Genomic DNA, 25068 nt, shown 5'->3' with positions numbered 1-25068 from the left:
TGGATTTCCGACGCGGGGCCCGCTGAGGAGGGAAAAGTGCCCCTGTGTCTCCCAGTGACCAGCCGCAAGGACGCCCGTGAGGCTCCGCGGCTGGAGGCTCGCTCGGAGGAGACCGACGGGGCTGTCCGCCTCTCGGCTGCGTCGAGACCCGCAAGCGGAGAGTGGGCTCTCCGGGCCCGGGGAGGGAAGGAGGAGGGAATCGGCGCGCAGAATGGTAGTTTAAAGCTGAACAGAACAGAACTATGGGTGAGGATGGAGAGGGAAGAATGCAGGAAAAATAGAAGATCCCAGGGGCCTTGGAACAGCAGAGAGTGCTTAAAAGAAAATCAATGTCAGAGAGAGCTCGGGTTCTCCTTCGCCCCCAACTCCCATCATCCAAGTGTAGGAAAAACTGGTGAGACTCAGACTAAAAGCCAGAGACAGACAGACAGACACACACACACACACAGAGCGCTCCCTGTCCTCTAGCCTTTAATAGTAGTATTATCCGCATTAGTATTAACATTATTAACGTGCCTGTTCCTAACCCTTCATCCCCTCCAGTTGTGTCATGCTCCTGCCAAGCCAGCCCGATCTGTCTGCCACCCACCCACCAACATCCAAGAGTTAGGCAGATGTTTATGGCCGGAAAAAAAATCCCAGTTATGCCTCCTTGTATTTTTAAATACTGACTGTAAGTGATTCAAGTATAATCCTTTGTAAAACGCTTTTCTCTTTGACACATTGAAGGGGTTGAGAGAGGAAAACCCGGCGTGGATTCCCCCTCCCGGCCCCTCTACCACCCACCACGCTCGCCCCCACCCTGACAGCGTCGGGGCCCCTGGCTGTCCCTTGGGCCCTGCACCCAGGAAAGGAGGGCGTCCGTTCTAGCCCCTCGCCTGGGCTCGGCCCAACTTCCGCCGGAGTTGAGTCTCGGTTCTCAGCGCTGGACGCGCAGGAAGCTGTTTGGGAAGAAACGCGCTCTCCCTCAGGCTCGCTCTCTCGCCTTTGCCAGGGGGAGTTGAGAATTTTAGGCGTTGAGATTTGGTTGAAGCCGAACCTGGGTCCCTCCCACCCTGGAGCGCTCAGGGCTCCCGGCAGGTTCCACTCCCTGCGCGTGATCTGAGAGTGTCCAGCCTCGGGGTGACGGCCTAACTGAGGCTAACTTGTGGGGAGGAGAGGAAAGCGAGTCCGGGGAGAAGGGGGAGACTCCAGGACTTGTCCCCAGCTGCCCGTCCTCGCAGCCGACACTCGCCTGTCCCTTTCTGCCCTGTTGGTGCTCTAGGGAAGGCCGCGCGCCTTTGGCAGAGCTTTGTCTTTAAGGGGACTTCTTCCAGAGTTGAAGACGGAGATGAAAGCGGTTGAGGGACGCTACCAGCAAGAGAGCAACCGCCGGGCTCAAGGTGAAGACTAACAGCTCAAGGCGTTGGGCCGCAAGAGAAAACTGAACGCCCCAACTGCAGATATTTGCTTGCGTCCGTCACCCCGGCACCTCGGAGGCCCGTCCGGCCTAAAGAGGACGGCGGCTGAGGGCCACTGAGGTCAAGGCGCTGTCCTGGGAGCGCAACACTGGCTTTGAAAAGGGCCAAGTCGGTCTGAACGCGAGCCGAGCCTCAGGGCCTTGTCTCCGAGGGAGTGAGGTCCTCGGGTTGGTGGAAGGGGCGCACGTCGCCCGAGTGGCACCCACAGGCCTGACATCCTAATAAGCTAGAGCTTCGGGCTAGCCCTAAAGGGTTAAAGAAGGGGCTCCAGGAAAGTTCTTAGTTAGAAAGTTGTTAGTTAAAAGCAAAATATAAAAATAAAATTGGCTCGGGTGCGTGCCTGCTGTCTCCCCTCCACCGCCGGCCTTCCCGGAATCCAGTCCGGGTTTTGCGCGGAGCCCTCAGCCCGGCGCAGGCCTCTGGCGAGAGCCAATCAGAGGGCGCCTCTCAGCACGTGGAGGAGAGAGACTCCAGAGCTCCGCGCCCGCAGCTCACTACACTTGTTACAGCTTGTCCTGAGCGCGGAGAGGGCGAGCTCCGGCCAAGGGCAGGGTGGGAGCCAGCAGCCAGCGACCGAGCGAGGCAGAGAGGCACAGAGATCGCAACAGTATCCATTATAACCAGCCATCTAACCCCACCCCCCCAACACACACCCATCCATCCCACCAGCCCCGAGAGGCAGCCAGCGGCCCGCTTCTCTGCGCCCAAGGAAAAAACCCCAGCCATGAGCAATCAGTACCAGGAGGAGGGCTGCTCCGAGAGGCCCGAGTGCAAAAGTAAATCTCCAACTTTGCTCTCCTCTTACTGCATCGACAGCATCCTGGGCCGGAGGAGCCCGTGCAAAATGCGGCTGCTGGGAGCCGCGCAGAGCTTGCCTGCCCCGCTGGCCAGCCGCACCGACCAGGAAAAGGCCGTTCAAGGTAAGGCTGTGCTTGCCAGGCACCTGAAAAGGGTGCTGGGCGCTGGTTTGGATGTGTGATGTTCCGGGGCCAGGGGCCTGCGGTTGTCCAACTGGAGACGGAGCAAAGAGAGGGAACAACTCTGAGGCCTGGTTGCCTCAAAGAGCGGTAAACATCTCGCCAGGGGATGTCTCTCCCTCCCCGTCTGCTTCCAGAGAAAGCAGAGACCGAGCTTCGCTTCAAGGGCCCTTAGGTTCTCGGTATCCGTCCTTAGGTCGTTCAAATGCCCCCTTTGGTGGCCTTAGGGGTGCTCTGAAGAGGGGCCACAGGCCAGAAACAGCAGGTGCCGGGTGGACTCTTGTAACAGCAACTTGGTGAAGACAAGAACCCCAAAAGCTGTGAATGGGGACCCCAGGCCGAGTGAGCCTTGGCCTTTCCTCTTTGGAAGATTTCTTTATATGTGGTGTTGTGCTTTTTTTTTCTTTTTAAAATTGTAGATTACTTGTGACCTTTTAAATCCAAGCTTTGCAGAAAACATCTCCCTGGGATTCCCCAAATGCTCCTTATTGTATTTAAAGTGTATGAAATGTACGGCTTCCGGGTGTTGTTTTTTTCTCTGCTATGTTATTTTTTAAAACAGTTGAGATGTTTAAAAGCTCTTTTTTTCTAAAATTAAAAATTTCAGAACAACTGTCGTTTTGCCCCGAACCTGTTACACTCAAGTTTCGCCTTGAGCTGGCTTGCAGAGGTGTCGCAGGGAAAGAATTATTGATTTCTTTTAAAATCCGTAAACCAGCGGTCCAGCCGCAGCGCCACTTGGAAGACGGGAGCGGACAGCGGAGAAGGGGGCGTTTAAAATAAAACTGACTTTTTCCTTTTCTTTTTTTAGCCTGCAGTGGCACCTGTGCCAGGCGCTTCCTCGAGGGGAAGGAGCGGCCTGTGCCTATTGCACCCCTTTCGTCCCCCACCCAGGCCTTTCTGAACCCATTTTCTCCAGGACGATTTTTCTGTGCTCGGAGCCGCCAGCCCCTCCCGCTGGGGTCTGTCGGGGCAAGGCCGCACTCAGGGCCACGGGCCGCTCCCCCTTCCCCCGCAGGGGTCGCCCGCCGGGCAGGGGCCCCTCTCGCCAGCCCCGGCCGCGTGGCAGAGCCGAGGGCAGAGGTCGTGCGCAAAGTTTTCAGAGTGGTGGTGATTTTTTTTTAAGTTGCTGAATGTTTTCGGATTGCCCCCTACCCCGAAATGGGAAGGAAAAAAGTGAGAGAGAGGGCAAGGGGAAAGAAAAAGAAAGGAATAAAGGAGGGAAGGAAGAAGGGGGGGGCGCACAAATAAGAGAAAGGAAGGAGAGGGAGAGGGGAAAGAGTGATGAGGAGACGGGATGAGAGAGAAAGAAAAGGAGAATTTAAAATGAAAGGAAGGGCGAGGAGAGAGAGAAAGACGTAAAGGAAGGAAGGAAGAAAATAAAAGGAAGAATGGGAGAGGGAAAGGAAAGGAGGGACGGAGGAGGAGAGACGGAAAAAAGAAGGAAACAAGAGAAACGGAAAGAGAGAGAAAAATGTAAAGAAAAAGAAACAGCAAGAAAACTGGGGCAGGAGGAGAAGGGCTCGGAGCCTGATGGCGCGTGGTGGTGGTGGGGGGGTTGCCGCGCGCGCCGGGGCCTAGGCGCGGAGGGAGCGGCGGCGGGCCGGCCCGGGCGGCGACTCTGGAGGGGGCGCCCGGCCGGCCGGCGCGCTGACCGCTCTCCCTTGCCCGCAGGCTCCCCCAAGGGCAGCAGCGCCCCGTTCGAGGCCGAGCTGCACCTGCCGCCCAAGCTGCGGCGCCTGTACGGCCCGGGCGGGGGCCGCCTCCTCCAGGGCGCCGCGGCGGCGGCGGCGGCAGCGGCGGCGGCGGCGGCGGCGGCGGCCACGGCCACGGCCGGTCCGCGGGGGGAGGCCCTTCCGCCGCCGCCGCCGACCGCGCGGCCCGGGGAGCGGCCGGACGGCGCGGGGGCCGCCGTGGCCGCCGCGGCCGCGGCCGCCGCAGCCTGGGACACGCTCAAGATCAGCCAGGCGCCGCAGGTGAGCATCAGCCGCAGCAAGTCGTACCGCGAAAACGGGGCGCCCTTCGTGCCGCCACCGCCCGCGCTGGACGAGCTGGGCGGCCCGGGGGGCGCCGCGCACCCGGACGAGCGCCTCGGCGCGGCCGGTGGCCCCGGCGGCGCCCCGGCGGCGAGTAGCGGCACGGGCGCCGAGGACGAGGAGGAGGAGCTGCTGGAGGATGAAGAGGACGAGGACGAGGAAGAGGAGCTGCTGGAAGACGACGAGGAGGAGCTGCTGGAGGACGACGCCCGCGCGCTGATCAAGGAACCGCGGCGCTGCGCCGTGGCCGCCACCGGAGCGGTGGCCACCGCCGCTGCCGCCGCCGTGGCCGCTGAGGGCGGGGAGCTGTCGCCCAAGGAGGAGCTGCTGCTGCACCCAGAGGACGCTGAGGGCAAGGACGGCGAGGATAGCGTGTGCCTGTCTGCGGGCAGCGACTCAGAGGAGGGGCTGCTGAAGCGCAAACAGCGGCGCTACCGCACCACGTTCACCAGTTACCAGCTGGAGGAACTGGAGCGGGCCTTCCAGAAGACGCACTACCCAGACGTCTTCACCAGGTACGCGCGAGGGGTGGTCGCAGCGGCAGCGGCTGGAGGGAGCGAGTGGGTCCGGGAGAGGGAAGGTGGGCGGGCAGGGGCCCCGGGCTGGGGCAGGGACTCCGCTCCTGGACTCTACCCAGGCGCGCCCTCCCAATGCACCCACGCCGTTGACCAAAAACTACTCCTCCCCTCCCCCCTACTCCGGGCCTTAAATTTAGACTGGGATGTTTTTTGTTTTCAGTTCTTCTCAAGGTCTCTCCAGTTTAATTTTTTCAAGTTACGAGTTTTAGTTAGAGAAAAAGAAACAGCCTTTCCAAAGGCCGCCCGAACACGCCACCTTGGAGACGTGCGCACCCTTGCGCACACACTCAGGGCCCCGGGCGCTACGGTCCGGAGTCCGGGCCAGGTCCCAGGCGAGGCGCAGGAAGCGCTGCCGGCCCTCGCCGCCAGAGCTAAACAGGGGCTATTTTTGGCCGCTGTGTGGTGCGATCGCCATCCCTGCCTGATGCCCCGGGCGCCTGCTGGGTATCAGTTAACGCAGTTCGCAGTGAAGCTGCCCGTGCCTGCGGAGAAGGCCGTTAAAAAGATCCGAGTTCTGTCATTTGAGGACTCCTGAAATAACCGAAGGAAGTCAAAACGGGGCAGTGTTTGGTATCTGTACAACTGTGGAGGCACCGGCATAATCCTCCCTTCTCATCGCTGCCCTGTCTTCCTCCACACACATTAAACCCAGTGTTGGTTTAATGTACGCGGGTTCACAGGGGCGGGCATTGATTGCTGGAAGCCTGGCAGGCAGTAGACGGAACAGCTGGGGGAATTTTTCTCTTTGGACGGCTGTCCAACCCGGGTTTTCCTCCTAGTTACCCTCCACTTCCCACTCGCCCGGGTTTTTTTGGGGGAAAGATGTACCTGTGACATGACTGGGCCTCTGAAGGCCAGCTTATTCATCCTACCTGGGGCGCCGGCCTGGCTGGGGGCCTTCCTCTCCCACCCCAAGGCTTAGGTCTGGCTCGGCGAGGAACCAGGGTTAGGGCAAACTTTCCCCAGCGGGGAGGGAGAAAGAGATGGGTGTTTGCCTAGCGTTGGGCTTGTCAAGCTCGAGCAGCACCTTCGCATGAGGCGTGTGCGACTTTTCAACGTGCATTTTAGTAGCAGCGGAAAGCCGTCCGCCCCTTTGAACCGGAGGAGAAATCGCTCAGTGTTCAGGAGGCCCGAGCCAAGTCGCAAGTGTAGTTGGTCTAGCCATTAATTGCCAAACTGTCTCCTAACCAGAAACGGAAAAGAGTAGATTTGATGCGGGGCAAAGGCACTGAACTTGATCATCCCCTGAGCTAAACTTGGTCCTCCCCTGTTTCATCCAGTCCCTTCGTTACCTTCAGAAAAGAAAATAAATTTTAAAACAATTGTGTCTATCAAATAGCTAACCGGCCGACCTGCTTTTCTGCATTTATCACACGTGTAATTCGAAAGAAGAAAATGATGTGGTGTCGCTTGGCACCCAGGTCTGCCCTTTTTTAGCTTCTCCAGGGGAACCAAAGTACATGAAGAGGGGCAGCTCCTTTTCGCCACCCCATGCTCACCTCTTTCCGACCCAGGGGGTTAGTTAGAGCCCCTTGGCTCCCGCCCGGATCCAGCCGGGAGTGTGGTTTTGGGGTTTTAGATTTGCTGATGCTCACTGTAGCAGAAGGCAGAAGGAAGCTCTCCAGTGAACCGGTTTTCTCCTAATCCTGAAGTGTCAGGTGTGGGCCAGGGCCACTGCCAGCAGTGCAGACCCAGGTCTGAGGCTGGGGCGGCCCCCGCTTTTTCATATTAGCGAGCGGAGAGCCAATTATTCTCTGCGCGCTCATATTTTCGGTAAACAGGTCGTAAGCCATTTTACAGCATCTTAATGGTTTCCTATTTGCCTTAATTGTGGCAGTAATAACTGCAATGACGGGGTAGGGTTTCAGTTAAATTGACTTCCCCTGAGATGGGCAGGGTTTGTAGTGGGCACTGGAGTCAGGAGGTGCGCAGAATTTTGTTTAATCGAAAAATTACCCCACTGAACTCTTAACAAGCTTAACGTATCTCCAGAGGGTAATGGGGAGTATGACCTAAAGGGGTGAGGGAGGGAGGATGGCGGTGGAGAGAGAGAGATGGAAGGAAAGGCAGAGAGCTGGAGAGAGAGAGAGAGAGAGAGAGAGAGAGGAGAGAACATTTTTTTAAAGAAGGCAGAAAGAAACCAAGAGGGCAAAAGAAATGTTTTTAGTTGGGTGCTGGGTTCTCACATTTACTATTAGGACAAAAGAGGCTATCATCACTGTGTGTGTGTGTGTGTGTCTTGTCTAACTCTGGCTTAGAAGTGGGAGAGAATCCGAGACTTAGAGACTCAAGAATTCACCCCTGTCACTCTTGAATATATAATATGATACAATATAATAGATAACATCCTATATCTGGGAGTGTGTTGTGTTTTTACGTTTTCAGTCAAATAGAAGGCACTCCAATGTTGAAGGGATGGCGGTGCCTAGGTGTGTGGGGTGAGACCCTAATGGAGGAGGCTGCCAGCGAGGGAAAGGGGGCTGACGGGGGTTGCTGGAGCCTGCAGTGACCTCCTGCCTGTGTGTTGCTTTCTTATAGGGAGGAACTGGCCATGAGGCTGGACTTGACTGAGGCCCGGGTCCAGGTGAGCTGCACTGCAGAGAGGGAGGAAGGGAGGGGCAGTGGGCTCGGGGGCGAGTGAAAGAGATGGGTTGATGGATTGGGGGGTTGTTGAGAGACCCCCTTCATAAAATGAAGAAAAGCAGAATCAGAAAGATAAACCCAAACACTCACACACAAAACTATATTAAAATATGAACACCTGGGAGGTCGAAGGGGAAGATTTCGAGGTTTGGGAGCCTTGTGGAAGGAGTCCAGGATCAGAAGAGGGGTTTCAGGGCCCCTGGGACTGCAGTTCAGAAGCCCCCTGGTCCATAGCCCCTGTAGGAAACAATCTGCAAACTGAACTGACTTCTCCTGATTGAAATAATGGGATGGAGCATGGATTTGGTTGTTAGACAAATCCGCTCAGCTCCAAGCAGGTATTTGGCTGCGATTAAGTCTCCAATCGGGCTTCATAAAAGCCCACTTAGTGCTAGAACAAACAGGGCCATTTGAAGGCAAAATGCTGTTTGATTTCCCCTCTGCCCGCACAAGGAGCTGGCTAATGCTATTTGATTTCCCATTTTTTATAGCAATGAGCCCACATTGATCTAATAGGGAGTGAGTGCAATGCTATTAAAGGTGTTTGCAGCCCCATACCAGAGTGCATTTCCGAACCCAGGCCTCATAACCAAAGAGACGATCAACACTGGGCAGCCCCGACGGCCAACAGAAGACAGATGTCCCTGGGTTAGGAGCTGAGTGAATCACTTTACAGTCAAAATCAGGTGCTGATAAAGCACAATAAATTCCATATGGCTCATTTAATACACAACAGCTTCTTGCATTAGAGGGCTAATGATGAGGCCTGTCCCCTCCTTTCTGTTGACACATTTCTCCATTGTCAAACAGAGATGTGACAGCAACTGCATTTTCAGCTCAGGGGAACGAGTCGTGGGAAAGTTAAATAACTTTTAAAAAGAAAGAGAGCGCCCCCCCTCCCCTTCTCCTCTCTCCCTATTCACTGGAGAAGATGTAATTAAGTGAATATGAATTATTAGAGTCCTTTCGTTTACCTTTGGGGGGCCTCAGAGGTATTAATTCAATAATGAGGAATTGCAGGGGGACATCTTGATAATTGCAGTTGAGCCGGGAGAGCTGATCCATCTGTAGAAGGTTTCCACGTTCTTTGAGGGCATTCTGCCTCCACTGTCCCCCCCCCCACCCTTACTCCTTTCACTGCCATCGAGGAGGGGTGGATATTGTCTAGACAGATTTGGATACACAAAAGCTGCCCACCCAGCCTGGTCCCATCTAGTCTTTCTTTTTCAAGTCTCTGAATTTCCACACTGGAGTGTTCCTGTGATTCTCAAATAGATTATTTGAGGGCTGTGAAATGTTATGGATGGGCCCCCTTTTGGCAGGATTTTAAGTAATCAACCGACTTGGATTCTTGATTTTTCTTGCCCTAGGTGGCTGTCTAGAAGTCAAACCAAGCCTAGATACTAGTGCTAGTAACGACAGCCCCCATTGTGTATATTTGAAAGGCACAGATGTCTTAAAAAATTTTTAAACATTTTCCTCTGGGATCATTTACATTATATTTTAATATAACTCTGTATAGCCCTGGAGTTCATTCTTAATTTTTAGACTTGTGTGCAGGCATAAACCCAGCCCTAAAAATATTAATGCCTTCAGGGGAGAAGGAGCATATCTTCTCAGCTGTGGGTGTGATGAGCAGGTCACATAAAAATAATCTCGTGCTCCTAGGAGTTATTTTTAGACTATGGTAGCTGCCATATTTCAGGTAAAGGTCTCTACTAAAACTGCTTTCTATTAACAATTAGCAAGATATCTTGTGCTGAAAACCTCCCCCAAGCCTAGAACTATCTTATTTAAATAACCTATTTAAACCACATCCCCAGAAGAAATAAAGGACCCGTTAGCTAGCTCTGAAGATGTGCACAGTCTACAGGTATCCTACACTCTGGTTTCTGTGTCCAGGTATTGCTGAATACCTGGTCCCCGCAGTCAGTGCCCTACTCGGCAGAACCTGGCCCTGCATAGAGCCCCTGCACATAGCAGGCTGTGTACCCCACACTTCATTGCAGGGAGAACTGGGCCCCTAAACTGTATGCCTGTTTGCTAATTACCGTGGGTATTTCTTCCCTGCCTCCCAGTTCTCCCCAAGCCCGAGAACCCAGTGTAGTGCTCATAGGCGTTCAATAAATATTTCTGGAAAGATCAAATGAACCGCCTCCCCGATTCCCTTTTCAGTGCAGAGCAAGAATTTTGCCACCTCTTGGGTAAACCTGAAATAGGCAAAAATAGCTGATTTGAGGCAGAAGGCTGATAAGCATTCTTCTCTTGGTGGCTGCCTGGTCCCAAGAGTCACCACTGAATGCCAACTTCTGCATGCCTTATTTTGCTCATTCCTCATCACAGCCTTATGAGTAAACTTTTATTACCCCCATTTTACAGATTAGAAAACTGAGGTTCAGAGCGGTTTAAGTGACCTGCTTAAAGACACACAGCAAGCAAAAGGCAGCGCAGACATTTAAACCTTGGTTTCCTCACTTCTGAACACACGAAGCTACTTTCCTTAAAAATTGGAAAGGAACTAGGCTGGTTGAAATATCCACTGGAGAGGGTTCACTTGCCCAGTGTTTCCTGCTCGCTTTAAGTTGGGCCCTCTTTCACTGCCCCTTTGGCCCCAGACGTGTCCTTGAACTACCTGAGGCCAGAGAGGGGTGAGGTGGGCGCAGGCCGCAGGGGAAAAGAGGCAGGGCGGGACGCTCGGGGAAGAGGCGGGGGCGGGGTGGGGGGTGGGCCGGAGCCGCGCCGACCCCGGCCTCTTTCCGCTTTGCAGGTCTGGTTCCAGAACCGTCGGGCGAAGTGGCGCAAGCGGGAGAAGGCGGGCGCACAGACCCATCCTCCGGGTCTGCCCTTCCCCGGGCCGCTCTCCGCTACCCACCCGCTCAGCCCCTACCTGGACGCCAGCCCTTTCCCTCCGCACCACCCTGCGCTCGACTCGGCCTGGACGGCCGCTGCCGCCGCCGCTGCCGCCGCCTTCCCGAGCCTACCTCCGCCTCCGGGCTCGGCCAGCCTGCCACCCAGCGGGGCGCCGCTGGGCCTGAGCACTTTCCTCGGAGCCGCCGTGTTCCGGCACCCGGCCTTTATCAGCCCTGCGTTCGGCAGGTAATACGCGGCTTCGGGGAATCTGTCTCTCTCATACACGCACAGAGGCCTGGGTCCAGGGAGGAGGCTGGAGACAGGTAGGGACTACACACATCTTTTCTCTTTGGCTTAACCTCAGCGACTTAGCCAAAGAAAATAATCTCTAATTTTGCCTTAAACAATGTGGATCTTGAAGGGAATGACTTGGGACTGAGCGGCAAAGGGAAAGGCAGTGACGATAATAGCAACCGTGGAAACTGGGAGTGTTCAATGAAAGCTGCACCAGTACAATTTGAAGGCAGCAACAACCCAGGCCATAGGTGGTATGTGTGTAAACGGGTACAGGTGTAGGCCACAGAGCCAGAATGACTTTTCAAGTTTTGCAAAAATCCTTCCTCATGCCCCAAAGCCTGGCAACCAGAAGAACACAGCCCTGGCCCCCACAGGAGCCCTGGAGCCACGGGCTCTCTGGGTGCAAAGGATTTTTTCTTTTTCCCCACACTCTATCTTCCTTGTCATTCAAGTGACCCACTGCCAACCATACCCCCGACCCCCATATATACAACCCCCAACCCCCCCAAAGCGGCACAAGACAACGAAAGAAAAGAAACAGTTCATCATATATTATAACTCCCTTTCTTTAAATGAACATCGAATGATGAAATTAAAAGTCTGTATAATCACACAGACAAAGAAACAAAGGAGAGATGTATTAAGTTGGAAAGTGCAGTGAAAATAAACTGAATGCAGTTTCAATGATCTCTCTTTGGGAGAACAAAGAAATAATAGATTCATCCAACTGCATAGCCACTTAACAAAAAAATCATCTTGGAGAAAATTTTCAAAAAAGACTCAGTAAAATTAGATTCTTGTAACAAACCAATAACGTAAACAGAAAGTGCACTGAAGTGTAGTGACTCAGTTTACCTAGTGGAACCAGGGCAGGTTACGCCCCCTCCAGGCCACACTTTATTTCTTTCTGGAAAAAATTGTTCAAGTCCTCTGTCCCTCGCCCTCCACCCTCTCCTTTACCCTTCTCACAACAAATGACTTGTAAAAGCTGGCAAACCACGGCTGGAGTACCGGCTGCCAGATTTGGAGAGGCTGGAAGAGGAGTGCGGTGCGGGTGGTAAAAATAACAGAGGTGATAACAGAGGTGGAGGGTGGGCTTGGGAGAAGCAGGAGGCGCTCCTCGAGCCCAGGTGGGCTCATTTCTAACCGTGGAAACCCTGAGTTGGCCTTGCGGGGGCCCGGAGCCAAAGCCCTGGGGGGAAGCGGCGGGGGTAGGGGTGGTGGCATTGAGCGTCCGGGGCGGCTCGGGCCTCAGCTGCAGGTCAGCGGTGTAGTGCGAAGAGAGTGGAGGCGCCTTGCGGGGCAATCTCGGTGCCTCCCGGAGGCGGTGGCGCGGACTGGAGTCCCAGGCTTGGGCTGCGCCGCGCTCCGCGCGCGGGGGTCGCGGGTCGGGGCTCTCTGGGACTAAAGGCTGCAGGGGCGCAGGGAAGGCGGTGAGGGAGAGGTGTCGCCGCTCCGGGACGCGGGGCCGCTGGCTGATTAGAGCCGCCTGGCGAGCGGAAATCTACAGGCGGGCGCCCCCCACCCTCGCGGTCGTCGGCCGGGCACTGGCAGCTCAGCCCGGCGCGGGAGGGCGGCCTCAGCGGAGGAAAGGCCGGCAAACAAGACCGGTTTTTTCAAGGTAAAAGGAGCCCCGGGTCGAGAAGGCGCCCTATATAGAGAGTACAAAGTGGAGCACAGGTCTTGATCAGTTTTGATCCCACGTTCTCCTTCCTTTCTCCCTTTTTTCCCCTTCTTCTTTTCTCTCTTCTTTCTCTTTGTCTCTCTTCTCTCTCCTGGCAAATAGTATTACAGGAAATTGGAGCTCCTGGTCTAAGAATACACCCCGCTTCTTAAGCGAAAGCACAGAATCCGCGCAGTTGGGCCATGGGGTTTTGAGACTCGGGGCTTGCCTCCGCCGCGGCTCGGTCCCCTCGGTCTTTTTTTCCCTCTGTTGGTTCCCTGCTCTAGTAAACCCTCTCAGAGCACCCCAGCCTCCCGACGGCGGGTCCAGCTACTCCCCAGCCCGCGGCCCACCCGGGCCTGCGACTCCCCGCCCCAGCGGCGGCGCCCCTCTGCGCCCTTCTGTGCCCTCTGCTCCCCCGGGGAGAGGCGGCGGGGAAGGCTGCCCGAGGCGCTGCGCGCAGCTCCCGGGGCCGTGACCGCGCTGTTTGCTCTCCCTGCAGGCTCTTTTCCACCATGGCCCCCCTGACCAGCGCGTCGACTGCGGCCGCGCTGCTGAGACAGCCCACGCCGGCCGTGGAGGGCGCGGTGGCGTCGGGCGCGCTGGCTGACCCGGCCACGGCGGCCGCAGACAGACGCGCCTCTAGCATAGCCGCGCTGAGGCTCAAGGCCAAGGAGCACGCCGCGCAGCTCACGCAGCTCAACATCCTGCCGGGCACCAGCACGGGCAAGGAGGTGTGCTAAAGGCTGCCCTCCACCCTCGCGCCCCAGGCGCGATCCGGAAAGGTCACCTCACTCAGCACCACTTAAGACCAAATGGAAACAGAGGACCAGCACACTCCCGAGACGGCACTGAGAGAGCGCAGCCGCCTTCGCAGCAGCCTGGACGCGGGCAAGGCAGCCCTCGGCGCTACCGGACGTGGCACCTCCTCGGCTGGCTGTCCACCCGCCCCTGCCCCTGCCCCTGCGCCTGCTTCTGCCAACCTCGCTCCAACTCGAACGTCCACTCTCTCCCGTTCTTTTACTGAAAATATCCGGGAGGTTTTTCTCCCTAAGACGCCTGGTATTGAAGTTAAAAAATTTAAAAGCCCAACCTCTCTTCCTCCTGACACCCCACTTAGCTTTTTTTAAATTTTCCTAATAGCATTTTGGCGCTCTAAGTTTATCTCCCCAGCGTGGGCCCCGGCTTCGGGCCGGGGAAGCGAATGCGAATCTGTAAGATAGCTAACAGTGCACTTAACGGAAAGGGGCGTCTTGTTCTTGTTCTCTTCTTTATCATACACCAACCAAGGTTTTTATATCAAACCAAAGGGAAATACTCTGCTAGAATATGGACTGTTGAAGTCACCAAACTGTGATTATTGATTCTGTACATACCATTGTTATTAAAAAAAAAGAACAGAGCTTTGTATATTTGAAATGTTATAACGCAATTGCACTCAGCGTGGTATGGTAAAAGTTTGTCCTCCTGTAGATTCTTACTGTGTTGTAGATACGGTAGGGTTCCTAGACAAATATTTATGTACTCAAGCCCTTTATTTAACTTATTAACTGTAGAGGCTTCCGAAACCTTCAAGGTAAAGGCAATGGTACAGTACTTTTGTGTAATGTGTAACTGTTATCACTTTTCCTTGCTATCTAGTGGAGAAGTGTCACGCTCAAAATAATAAAAAAAAATATATGTTTAACAAAAGGAATTGTGAATACTCTCTACAGGCTCTGAGGGGACAGTAGTAGGGAGCCCCCCAGAGGCCGGGCGTGGGCTCCTGCGCCCCGGCACCTTCAGGGTTTATCTGAACTCGCGTTTTCCTGGCAGAGGCCCCTGGTTTGAATCTGATCCTCAAAGGATCCGTAGGGTTTCCTACGAAAGTTAAGATCGCTGCCGCCGCGGCGCTTTCCACGCGCATCTAGGCTTTCCTGGGTCGTGTCGCAGCGGGAGCTGGGGGGCCCGGGGCCCAGAGGTGGGGTGGGCTTGAGGGAGGGAGGGAGGGAGGGAGGGTGTACCGTAGGCATTGTTGACGGTGAAGACAGAAATTTGAAGCGAGCGGGAGTCTTGGCTCGGAAGGCGAAGGAAACTGTTTGTGGAAAGTGCCACGTACAAGGAAGTGCGCAGTCCGAGATGACAGGTAATGGCGAGAGCGAGGAGCCGAGGCGCTGGCTTCCGAGGGGGCGGGCTCCACGGTACACTCGCGGGTAGGAGGGTGTGTGTGTGTGTGTGTGTGTGTGTGTGTGTGTGTGTGAGAGAGAGAGAGAGAGAGAGAGAGAGAGAGAGAGAAGAGAAGAGAGGGAGGGAGGGAGGGAGGGAGGGAGAGGGAGAGAACGCAGGAACAGTGATGGAAAGGCAGCGAGGGGTATCCAAGTGGCAGATCTTAACTCGACAAATGTCATTACATCACTTATCCAGGCATTGGGAAATGTATATACTTAAAAAAAAATCTAAACAACTCAGGTTTCGCGAGGAGACCCAAACAGATTTGCAGTCTGCACCCTCCTGGGCGCACCCCTCGCCGGCGACGACGGTACCTTCTCCCTCCCCCGGGCCCTGCCTGCGCCCCGCCGGGTGACCGCTCGGTGTAAGCCCGCCCGCGGGGGCCGGGTCTCGCCAACGCTCCCAGGGTGATGGGAAAGGGAAGAGAAGCTTAATTAGTTTCAATTTGCAGTAATTAGCGCGCTGGACCTTTGGGGAGAGGGGCAGGCGTGGGGGGGGGTGCGGAATGCTGCGGCGTGACGAGCGCGGCTCTCGGAGCCGGTGCCGCCGCCCCGCCAGGCCGCGGGACAGTCGGTCTCGGCGGGGGGCGCGGGCGTGTCTCCGGGCCGGACCCGCCGGGCTCCGCGCGCGCTCCCGGGCCGCGCCCCAGAGAAGGGGGGGCGGGTCCTCTCGCGGCCCAGGGCGCAGGCGTGCGCGACCGAGGGGCAGGTGCGGGGGCGGGCAGAGGTCAGCGGTGACTCGGGGGTGGGCGACGCGCTCTGCAGCTGCCGCGCTCAGGCCCGGGCGTCCTCGGTTCACCCGCCCGGCCGGAAAGCCTCAGCTCCGTGTCCCCCGGACACCTTGGGGAGTACGCTCGCGGGATTCAGGGCTGAGGGGGCTCCCCGGACCTTTGCCGTCGACCTTGGCGGTGAGCCACCCGGCCCCGGCCCTGGGCTTGCGAGGGCGGCGCTCGCAAGCGGGGGCCCGGCCCGAGGCACCGGGAGTAGGCGCCAACTACCTCCGCTCAGCCCTTCCGCCGCACGCTCCTTTTTCGGGGTTTGCAGGCCCGGCGGGAACTTTCTAGGACATCCCCCGAGGTCTGAGTGTCTCAAGCCTTCAGATTCCACAGGGTCTCCTGGGGTGAAGGCCGCTTTCCTGGGGTGGGCAGGGCTACTCGGGAGTTTTGGGTGGGGGTGGGACGGGGAAGTGCAGGAGGGGCGTGAGGGAAAGGGCTTTGTTTTTTTTTTTTTTTTTTTTTTGGTGATCGCTATCAATTTTCCGTCGATTTTGGCTTTTTGTTTAGGTAGCGGTTTTTTTTCCCCCTCCAGGCTGCCAGTTGGATGGTATACGAGAAACAGTACCATTCTTCCTGTTAATGAAGTCTTTTTTAAGTCATTTTTTCTCATTTGACCCTTCCATGGAGCAGAAGCAAATTGCGTGAAATTACCTCCAAGGATTACATTTATTACTGGCCAATGAGAACCCCTTGCCTTGTTTTACAAACTCTTAATCCTATGTCATTCTGATGCCGCAAACAAGCCCGGTCCTGGGCCTCCTATTCTTTCAACTTTCCCCAGCTGGAGGGACCTCATTCTGCACTTAATATTCCCCATAAATATCACACGCTAAAGACCCCCTGACTTCCAGCAAGTCCACATTAAACATGTGACATGTCACGCATGACAAACTCTGAGTATCTTTTCAAAGCAGCATTAGAAGCAAAGAAACCAATTTTCTTCTCCTTCCAAACCTCCCCAAGTGCTGAATGATGGGGATTGGAAAGAGCCACTGGAGCGTACTTAGGGGGATTTTATGAGATTTTCCAGAATGATTTAATCTTATTGTGAGCATTATTAATGAATGGCAACCCAATTTGGCCCCAATATCTGGGAACGCGGTCACAATGCTGGGAGCGGCTGACCGCCCCCCCAACCCTAAGCAAACCTGTTCCACCCTAGAGGAGGCCATGCAGAGCCCAGGGGAGTCCGGGAGAGCCCCTGTGATGGGGGTACGGCTGTTCCCTATCACACCCAGGCCGAAATGCCCCACCACCCGCCTTCCCAGGGCCACCCCTACAGCATTTTGGGTGAGGGGTGAGGGAGCCCGGTCTGGCCTCTGTGGGAAGGATGAGGGGAAAGGCTAAGTGAATTTGCTACATTTTCAGACAGGCTAGCCAGATCCGGAATGGGCTCCAAAAGGCAAGGCAAGAAGGCAGCAGTTGGCAAAGTATTTTCAGAAGGTGCCCCTAAGTGTTCTTCCATCACCAGCTACCCATGGGCTGGACTGTGGACAGTTAGGGAGGACAGCTTAGGTTTGTGTGAGGAAGATAGAAAGTGGATGAATTAAGGAGAGTGACCGCCAAAAGGAAGGTTTTGGGACTTGAAACTCAGTCTTCAGCTAAAGTCACCACTATTGGTCCCGGCCAGTTTCCCACTTTTTTTTCTCCTACTACCCCCACCCCCCATTGGAGCAAACACTTATTATTACTGGTTTTGATCTGTAATGCCAAGAGACAAGGCACTTGTACTTCTCTTTTTCATATCATCTTGAGTGCAAAGATCTTACTAGAATGGAAAAGGGGCTGATGTTAGAGGAAAGGAAATTATACGTAAGTTAGTTCAACTTGCTTTTAGAGGAAAAAAATGTGTGCGTGAGCATGCATGTATGTGTATACACAGAAGTGTGTCTGAATGAAGGGGGTCTTAAATGGGGCCTAAAATGGTATTTTGGAACACCGAGTTCCACGGAGCAATTGCTTATGCATTTAAGTGACAGTGGCAGCCTGGCTGGGGGGCGGGGAGAAGAAAAGCTGTCACCTGACCGGGGCGGGGGGGGGGCGGGGAGAAGTATTTTTCAAAGGAAAAAGTTGTGTTGTTCCTGGACGTTACTAACAGTCCAGTTTGAAGTATACATTTTTTCCTTTAAAGAAAAGGGAGTGATTACCAGTTGTACATTAAGAAATGTCATTCAGTAATTTTTATTCATTCTCTGGAAATCTTCGTAAAAGTCTGAATCGTACTTCTACAAGCAGCAATTTTGTTAATCCCGGGGGTTATTACTCTGGGCCCTTATTAGGTTCTACACCACTGCCAAGCAATCCTCTAACCCTCTCAAAAGAAGTTTACCTCCCTGTTATAAAACCAGTAGTGGTATTTATACTGTGCGATAATTAGTGTATTACTTGAATCCACTAACACGTTCATTTTATCTCTGCACAAAACCTCTAGTCTGCTTATAGAAAGCTTGTGCCTCCTTTGGTGCCGGTAAAGTGGTGAAAGAGTGAATTGAAGGCTGGTTGCACTTTCTCCTTTTGCCTCGCCTTAATTCCCATCTCTTTTTGCTCTCATCCAATTAGCACAGTGTATTAAGCGGTTTATCATCTCATAGTCAGCTATTGAGAGAAACAAGGCGAGCACTTTGCAATAGAACCTGCGCTCCTTTGACACCCTCAGGTACTTACATATTCCACTGTGCTATGAATAATAGAGGAAGAATGGAGCGCTAATTCCCTCATCAAAGAATGCCTTGTCTGCTGCTTTGCTCAACAACACCATTCTGATCAAAAGAAAAGCAATAAAGCTTAGCATAACAAAACGAAACCTACTTATTAGCTTAGTGGTTAAATTAATGCAGAGCCGCTGCTATTCAAAACCAAGGTTTGAAAACAGCCTCCAACAACCTGATAATGCTGCCTTCGGGATGAAGGAATTTTAATCTGAAATTTGAGGCTGGCTCAGATGAGTTAATCTATTAAACTGCTATAAGGAAGCTCCACAGCAAACCGTTCAATTAAGAAATATTTAGGTGAGCAGTGAGAGAGAGAGAGAGAAGGAGAAAGGAAAGGCAAGGCGGGTTAAAGTTTGGGATGAGAGATGGGAGAACTGAATTGAGGGTCTGGGGTTTAGTGTGTTTTTCACAAAACCCTGACACAAGATAGGGAAATCTGCTTTTGGAGTTTCTTTATCTTTGCATTACTTGCCAAACTAATTTAAATGCTATGTTCGAAAACGTGTGTTGAGGTGTGTCTGTATGTGTGTTGTTGGTAAGAGGAGGTATGGGCTGGAGAAGGGAGTGGCTGTGAGGGGCACCAAATTCATCCCCTTTCACCAGCCTCTCCCAAACTCCAGTCTGTCAACTTTGATTAGCCCCACGTCTTGGGCAACAGTCTCAAGACGAACCCCATCTATTTCCTAGACAAATTAAAACCTTAACTGAGCAAGCTCTTGTACGATTTTCAACTTCTGGCCTCCCCTATCCCCCTTTACATGAAGCAGAGTTGAGAGCAAGTTGTGACCCTTGCTAGACAGATATGCTCCCTGTTGTAGGCAGACCCTAAATTCAACAGGAAACGTGCCCCTTTCAGATGGGTTCCTTTAGGGCACTAAAGGAAATTTAGTGCCCTCAATTTAGCCTAGAGGTTTAGTCTGGCCCACAGCATTCAGAATTTTATTTTTAAAAATCAGTTGCCAAGGTTTGGAAATCAAGACACTTTGTGGCATTTCTGGATTCCTGGCTTCTCTTGAAAACCAGATCATATGGCCACCCTGGCTCTGTCCCTCCTAGAATTGCTGAGTAGCTGCTGCCCCCTTTGGACGGGACATGGCCACTTGGGTTTACCAGGCCCTGCCACTCTCTAGTGTGAACCCGGCCTGTTTCACTTTTATCACCTGAGCTTAACACTCATGCCAGGGAGCCTGTGGAGACATATGGGGAGGCTCCCCCTGTACAAAGAAGTGGGCAGCATCTCTGTACCCACCCTACCCATGCGCTGACAACCGACGCAAATCAGGGAGTAGAAACCTTTCTCAGGGAAAAGTGACCATGCCATGTTCCAATCTTCCAACAGAGAGATCCACTGGAATTCACAGAGTTGCAGTTTCAACTTTCTATAAAATCCTGGAATCCTCAGATGCCTCCTGGAATCCTTAGGTGCCTCTCAGAAAAGCCTCTTAACTAACCTGGAGTTACTGATCTGAATAAAAAAAATCAACCACTGTGTTAAGCTCTTTTCGGGAACTGTACTAAGAAATGTCTGACTTTCTATGGACTTTCTACAGAAATGGTTCCTGCCCTCACAGTGATAACAATCTAGATGCAGGGACAAGAAGCAGACCAGTGAGAACCTGTTTCTGTCTCCTGGAGTTTCTTGACGAGCAAGTTCAAGATAACCCTCTATTTGTATTTACCATAATAACCCCAGGTCCCAGGAATCAAGGAAAACGTGCCTTCTCTTCGGAAAGCAAAGTGGGAGTGTGGGCTCAGGAAGCATACATTAGAGAACCGCCTCTATAACCCTATACGGTAACAGCAAGGAAAAACCACCTAATCCTTAGCTTCCCAGAGCAGCCTGGGTGCTGCAACTTCTGATAGGTTGCAGAGCCTGAGGTACCAAGGCATTAATTAATTAACCGACACGGCCATTAACCCAGTGTTTCTACTTAGAACCTGAGTATAGGAGACAGAGGAGAAATGAGGAGAGGGTGAGGGAAAGAAAAGAGAAGGCGGGCTTCCCTGGTGGCGCAGTGGTTGAGAGTCCGCCTGCCGATGCAGGGGATGCGGGTTCGTGCCCCGGTCCGGGAAGATCCCACATGCCGCGGAGCGGCTGGGCCCGTGAGCCATGGCCGCTGAGCCTGCGTGCGTCTGGAGCCTGTGCTCCGCAACGGGAGAGACCACAACAGTGAGAGGCCCGCATACCGCAAAAAAAAAGAAAAGAAAAGAAAAGAGAACGCAAAGCAAGATACAGGGCAGCGTCATCTCCACAGCTTAACAAGTAAGCCTTTACTAGGGTCCAAGCCGGGTGACCTTTCTCCCAGGAGCCATCAGCCTTGCTTTCCAAAAGGAGACAGCACTGGGCTCTTGGCTTAGCTCTCTTTGGCTGTCCAAGTCAGCAAAGCACATGAGAAGCCATACTTCATCTCTTAAAGGACACAAAGTGCATGGAAATGCCACTCAGAACACTGGAACATACATCACACCGAGGATCTCTGAGTGGAGACCCGAGCGGGCTGAGGTTTGGGAATGGGATGGTCTCCAGTCATCCCAGGAGGCTGCCCTCTCCAGTCCAGTCTTTGCACCTGATAAGGAGTCACTGCAACTGATTTCCCTTTAGAAAGCTTTATTCTGAAGTGAAAAAAAAAAAGCACAGCATATGTTTCTTTTATGAAAATCCATAGGTAGATATTTTTTAAGAATATAGCATAGTTGTACAAGGGAAAATATGTTTTGTTAGTATAATCTTACCAAGAACGTAAGAGAGGAAAGACTGATATGTTGAAATATGTTTGGCTTCTGGCAAAAAGGCACCGTTCTGAAGAAATGAGAAAAATATCGCCAGGGCTGATTAACCATCTCTCCCCCCAGTTTTTCTGAATATAACACAACGATCCTCACCCCAACCTATACACATTTTTAATGAAATGCTATAGGATATGAAATTATTTAACATGTGCTTTCCTTTTGTATAAACCTTTACCTAGATTTTCTACTTGAGGAAATAAAAAAGGAAGGTGAGTGTAAAACGGCTGCGCAGTGTGCATGTACGCGTGCATGTTGGGCTTTGGAGAAATTCAGCACACAAGTAAGCTCTGTTTAATCTATTTAGTCAGTGCAAGGCTTCTAAATCTCCCCCCTCGGCTACCTATATGACAGAAAGACTGAAAAGGACAGCCACTCCTGGAGCCAGCAGCCTGGGAAGCACTTGGGTTCAGACTGGATTTAACTGGCCCGTGAAAAGGCAAAGTGTCAGCCCTCGGGCCAAGCTCCACGAACCCCTCTTTCTGGGGGCGCCTCTGCTGAAGGTCCTGGGGCAAAGCCTGGGGCGACTCGCATCCCAGCCACTCTCAATTTCTCTTCCCTCACCGACCCCTCCCCTAGAAATGCAGTCCCCAGTGCGAATGTGAAGCAGCCATCTCCAGGTGGTGTTTCAACAGCACGAGGTATACTGTCAGAGGAAGGCGGTTTTGCTGTTCTCTGATGCTTGGTAGATTAAATATTTTTGCAGTCCCTTCCCCCTTAATAATCCCCCTCCCAAGCCACATCCACACAAACATGATATGTAGTCCCAAAGGAAAAGCGATGCAGGAGAAGCAGCCAGGGCCATGATGCAGGTGCCGAGGATGTGGGTCTTCCTTCCACCGCCCCTGAGCGTCCACTTCCGGGAACCCCTCAGGACCACACAGCACAATCGGCGAAGAGTTTGCTGAGATTCACTTCGGAGTAGCCACTTTGGGACAAGAACTGCTCTGCTGTGTTCTTGAGTTTTCTATAGTCCTGAAGAACTTTGGGAGTAAAAAACTGCTTCTTCAACTTATCTAAAAAGAAATAAAAGTAAACGGATTACAAGTCTCAGAGGCAGCTTCTTTTAAAGAGCATTCAGTATTGCTCAAGCACCAGAAGCAGGGGTTGTGCATTCTGTTCTCACCTCCAGGTCAGATGTCCTCACGGTCCTGTGGCTGGTCTACCCCTGGGGCCAGTCCCATGCCGGGGGTGGGGGGAAAGGACCCCGAGATTCCTCTGTAGAAGCCTTTCTTCTTTCCCCCTGCCCGCCACTTCTCAGCACCTAGCTGACTCAGTGCACCGGGGACAGAGCCCCCCTCGACTGACGGAAACTGCAGGTGCACGGCCGTGTGCGGCAAGCAAGGTGAACTCCGCTCCCAGACACCGGATTCGCGGCACTGTCAAGCACATGCACACAACTGCATGCAAAGTTCAGATGTGGCAGGAACTAGTTTGTCTCAAAAGGAAGGCAGAGCCTCCCAACGCAAACTCCCCAGATCAGCTGGGCCTAGTCAGCTTCTTCTAGTCCCTTCCATCTGCGTCCCTCTGCTACACAAAATCTCCTCTGCTCAAAGAGGCGAGGGGTAGGCTGTCTGGAGAGTACCTGCCCATTGGCAAGATTGCTTTTTTCTTCTTTGTCTGCACTGTGTGCCCGTGAACTTGAGGGGTGCAGCCGTCCTTCCTCTGCTCCTGCCACCCCATTCATCCCTGGCCTTAGTGAAGGGTACTCTCAGCCGGAGAGAGAGGGGGTCCTTCCTTTCCCTCCCCAGGGTGTGAGACCTCTACATTTGGTTCTTTGGAAGGAGCACTGGGCAGAGACACCCAGGTCTGGTCTTTTGGGGACGGGGGTGAGCCCTGGGGTTGCCAACCCTGCCCAGGATGGTTAAGATGACACAGCTTTTGTTCAAAGCTGCTCAGGAACCCTGTGAGGTGTTTGGAGAGGCCCTTCTAAAAAAAAATTCCCCATCTGATGGCTGAGCAAACTGGGTGGTTAAGTCACTTGCCCCAGGGCACATAGCTGGAGATCTAGGATGCAGAAATGCAAACCCAGGTAGCCAAAACCCTGAGCCCATGCTCCGCAAGGCTCACTGTGCCCCGTGCCCCTCACTGTCCCTGCACTCCGTGTCACTGCTCCCAGATAGAGACGGGCAGGCCCCCAGATGCTGGCCTGGGCCAAGGAGGCTGGGGGGAACGAGGCTGTCCGGCGCCCCGGGACAGGAAAGCAGCGGGAAGGAAACACGGAAGGGAGTGCAAGTGCATATCAATCACCAAAAGAAAAAACCCCACGGAAATAACAGAGCAACAGTGAACTCTACAAAGCACCTGGAAAACGAAAACTTGGTCTCCAGGTTTTTGTTCCTTAGCTACACATTCGTGTTTGTTCTCCACAACCTTTTCTAAATTACATCAATTGCCTTTCAAAAACCAACAACAAAAAGTTTTGTAGAGAGGATTTAAATGCCCAAAGCGAGTGGAAAGAGGCGAGAAGGGAGAGAGGGGGCGCATCGTTAAGCCAGGAGAGAGACACTTTGAAAGTTCTAATTATCGGAGTCTGGGAATACACAACAATGGCCCGAGCAATGACGGCCGGAGGCCAGCGCCCCGTGCATGTGAATGACACAAATGCATGTGTGACGGGGAGAGACACTTACAGAGCTGTGGTGAGTCGGAGCACGGGAGGAAGAGAGAGGGCACAGCTCCTGATGTGTTTACCTCCTCTGCTGATGGGATATTGACTTTTCCCACCAGGTTGGTTAGAAAGGGGACTATTTACGCTGCTACACAGCGGAGTCAGAATGACAACCAGCGTCACTTGGTGCTCTTCCTCGTGAAAGACAACTGGGACCGCCAGCATATCCCACAGCCGGTCAATACGGCCCAGGCACCATTCCACGCCGGTTAGAGATGCAGGAAAAGCCTCCTACTTGCTTCCCCAATGAGAACTGAATCAATAACGTTTGGAAGGTCTTCTAGGAAACAGAACTGCACGAGCTGTCACAGGCCACATCGGGGGTGGGAGCTGAGGTGGGGAGAGGGCTCACCCCTTCTTCGTGGTTTTTCTCTCCCTGCTTTGGGCACCTGGGCCACCCACGTTAGGCTTCTGTCACTCTGTTTCCCTTAATGCTACACCCACCCGCCACTTTAGAACTCAAGGGAAAATCCCAGGGTTAAATGGTGGAAACCAGTTAATGTAGCCGGTAGAACCTGATTCCTTCTCCCTGTTCCAGTTTTGGGAGTCAGGGAAGAGGCCATCTCATGAGCACCTGACCCGAAGCAACAACTGTTAAAAGATTTCAAGAGGACATCAGGCAAGAGGCGGAGAAGACGTGCAGCCATCCCGCCCCATCCACAGAGATGCCACTGGCCATGGCTGTTGCTGTCTCAACAACCAACAAAAAAATCGAAACTTCAAGACAGGGAAGGAACACACAAGCACACCAGCAAAATATACTCTAGTGGACTGAAGTAACACTGGAAAGCACTCATCTTAATACACCAGCAAAGCAAATCTACTTTTCCTGGGAACAACATTTGAGGAACATGTATCTACAGCTTATTTACCCTGGTCCTTTCTACATGATGATTCCTTGGGGTTATACACTCATTACCAAAAATATCCTGTCCCCAAGCCCTATGAAAACAATGAAAACCGAGTCAGACTAGACTATTAACTATTCACACAATATTTTATCAGACAAGAAAATGAACTGCTAACTTAAAAGTTGGTTTCTACTAATTAGAGTCTAAAACCTCAAAATCATACAAGCTACAGTATTTTCTACATGGGATGACCTAGGCCGTCATCTGCATGTTGAACTTGTCTTAAATATTTTATTTAAAAGTCAACTGATCAAATAAGATGTCAGAACTATTTTTTTTAAAAAGTGGAGTATTCTCTCATCTAAGGAAACCATCTCTATTTCAGATATTTTATTTCCGTGTCAGTAAACTGAAAATCTCTTTTCAGCTTTACTCTTTGTAAAACCCTTTTTGGACTTAAAGAAACACACTGAACTAGAAAGCACGAGGCAAAGACATTTTAACATCGCCTACTGGTTATTTTATTTTAATTAAGGCAGGCTTAGGCACACAGGCAGCAGC

At 53.0% G+C, this 25068-nt stretch overlaps 2 protein-coding genes across 2 annotated transcripts in view; one reads left to right on the top strand and one right to left on the bottom strand.

The window, feature by feature from the left end:
• Positions 1-2184: 2184 nt before the first annotated feature.
• On the top strand, positions 2185-13247 carry ARX (aristaless related homeobox; the record flags this gene model as incomplete). The annotated part of the gene is made up of 5 exons (XM_082609385.1): positions 2185-2380; positions 4112-4988; positions 7590-7635; positions 10462-10790; positions 13007-13247. 5 exons carry the CDS (start codon positions 2185-2187, stop codon positions 13245-13247), a joined length of 1689 nt encoding a protein of 562 aa, XP_082465511.1.
• Positions 13248-20816: 7569 nt separating this feature from the next.
• Positions 20817-25068, bottom strand: part of POLA1 (DNA polymerase alpha 1, catalytic subunit) — a 296255-nt gene continuing 292003 nt past the window's right edge. The window contains exon 37 of the mRNA XM_082610579.1: positions 20817-22001. Within this exon, the coding sequence (XP_082466705.1) occupies positions 21856-22001 (146 nt within the window). The 3' untranslated portion in view covers positions 20817-21855. The remainder of the gene's footprint in view (positions 22002-25068) is intronic.

Source organism: Mesoplodon mirus, assembly GCF_964341445.2.
Source record: "Mesoplodon mirus genome assembly, chromosome: X".
Classification (NCBI taxonomy): domain Eukaryota; kingdom Metazoa; phylum Chordata; class Mammalia; order Artiodactyla; family Ziphiidae; genus Mesoplodon; species Mesoplodon mirus.
Note: the sequence above shows the minus strand (reverse complement) of the source record. Positions and strands in the feature narration are given on the sequence as shown.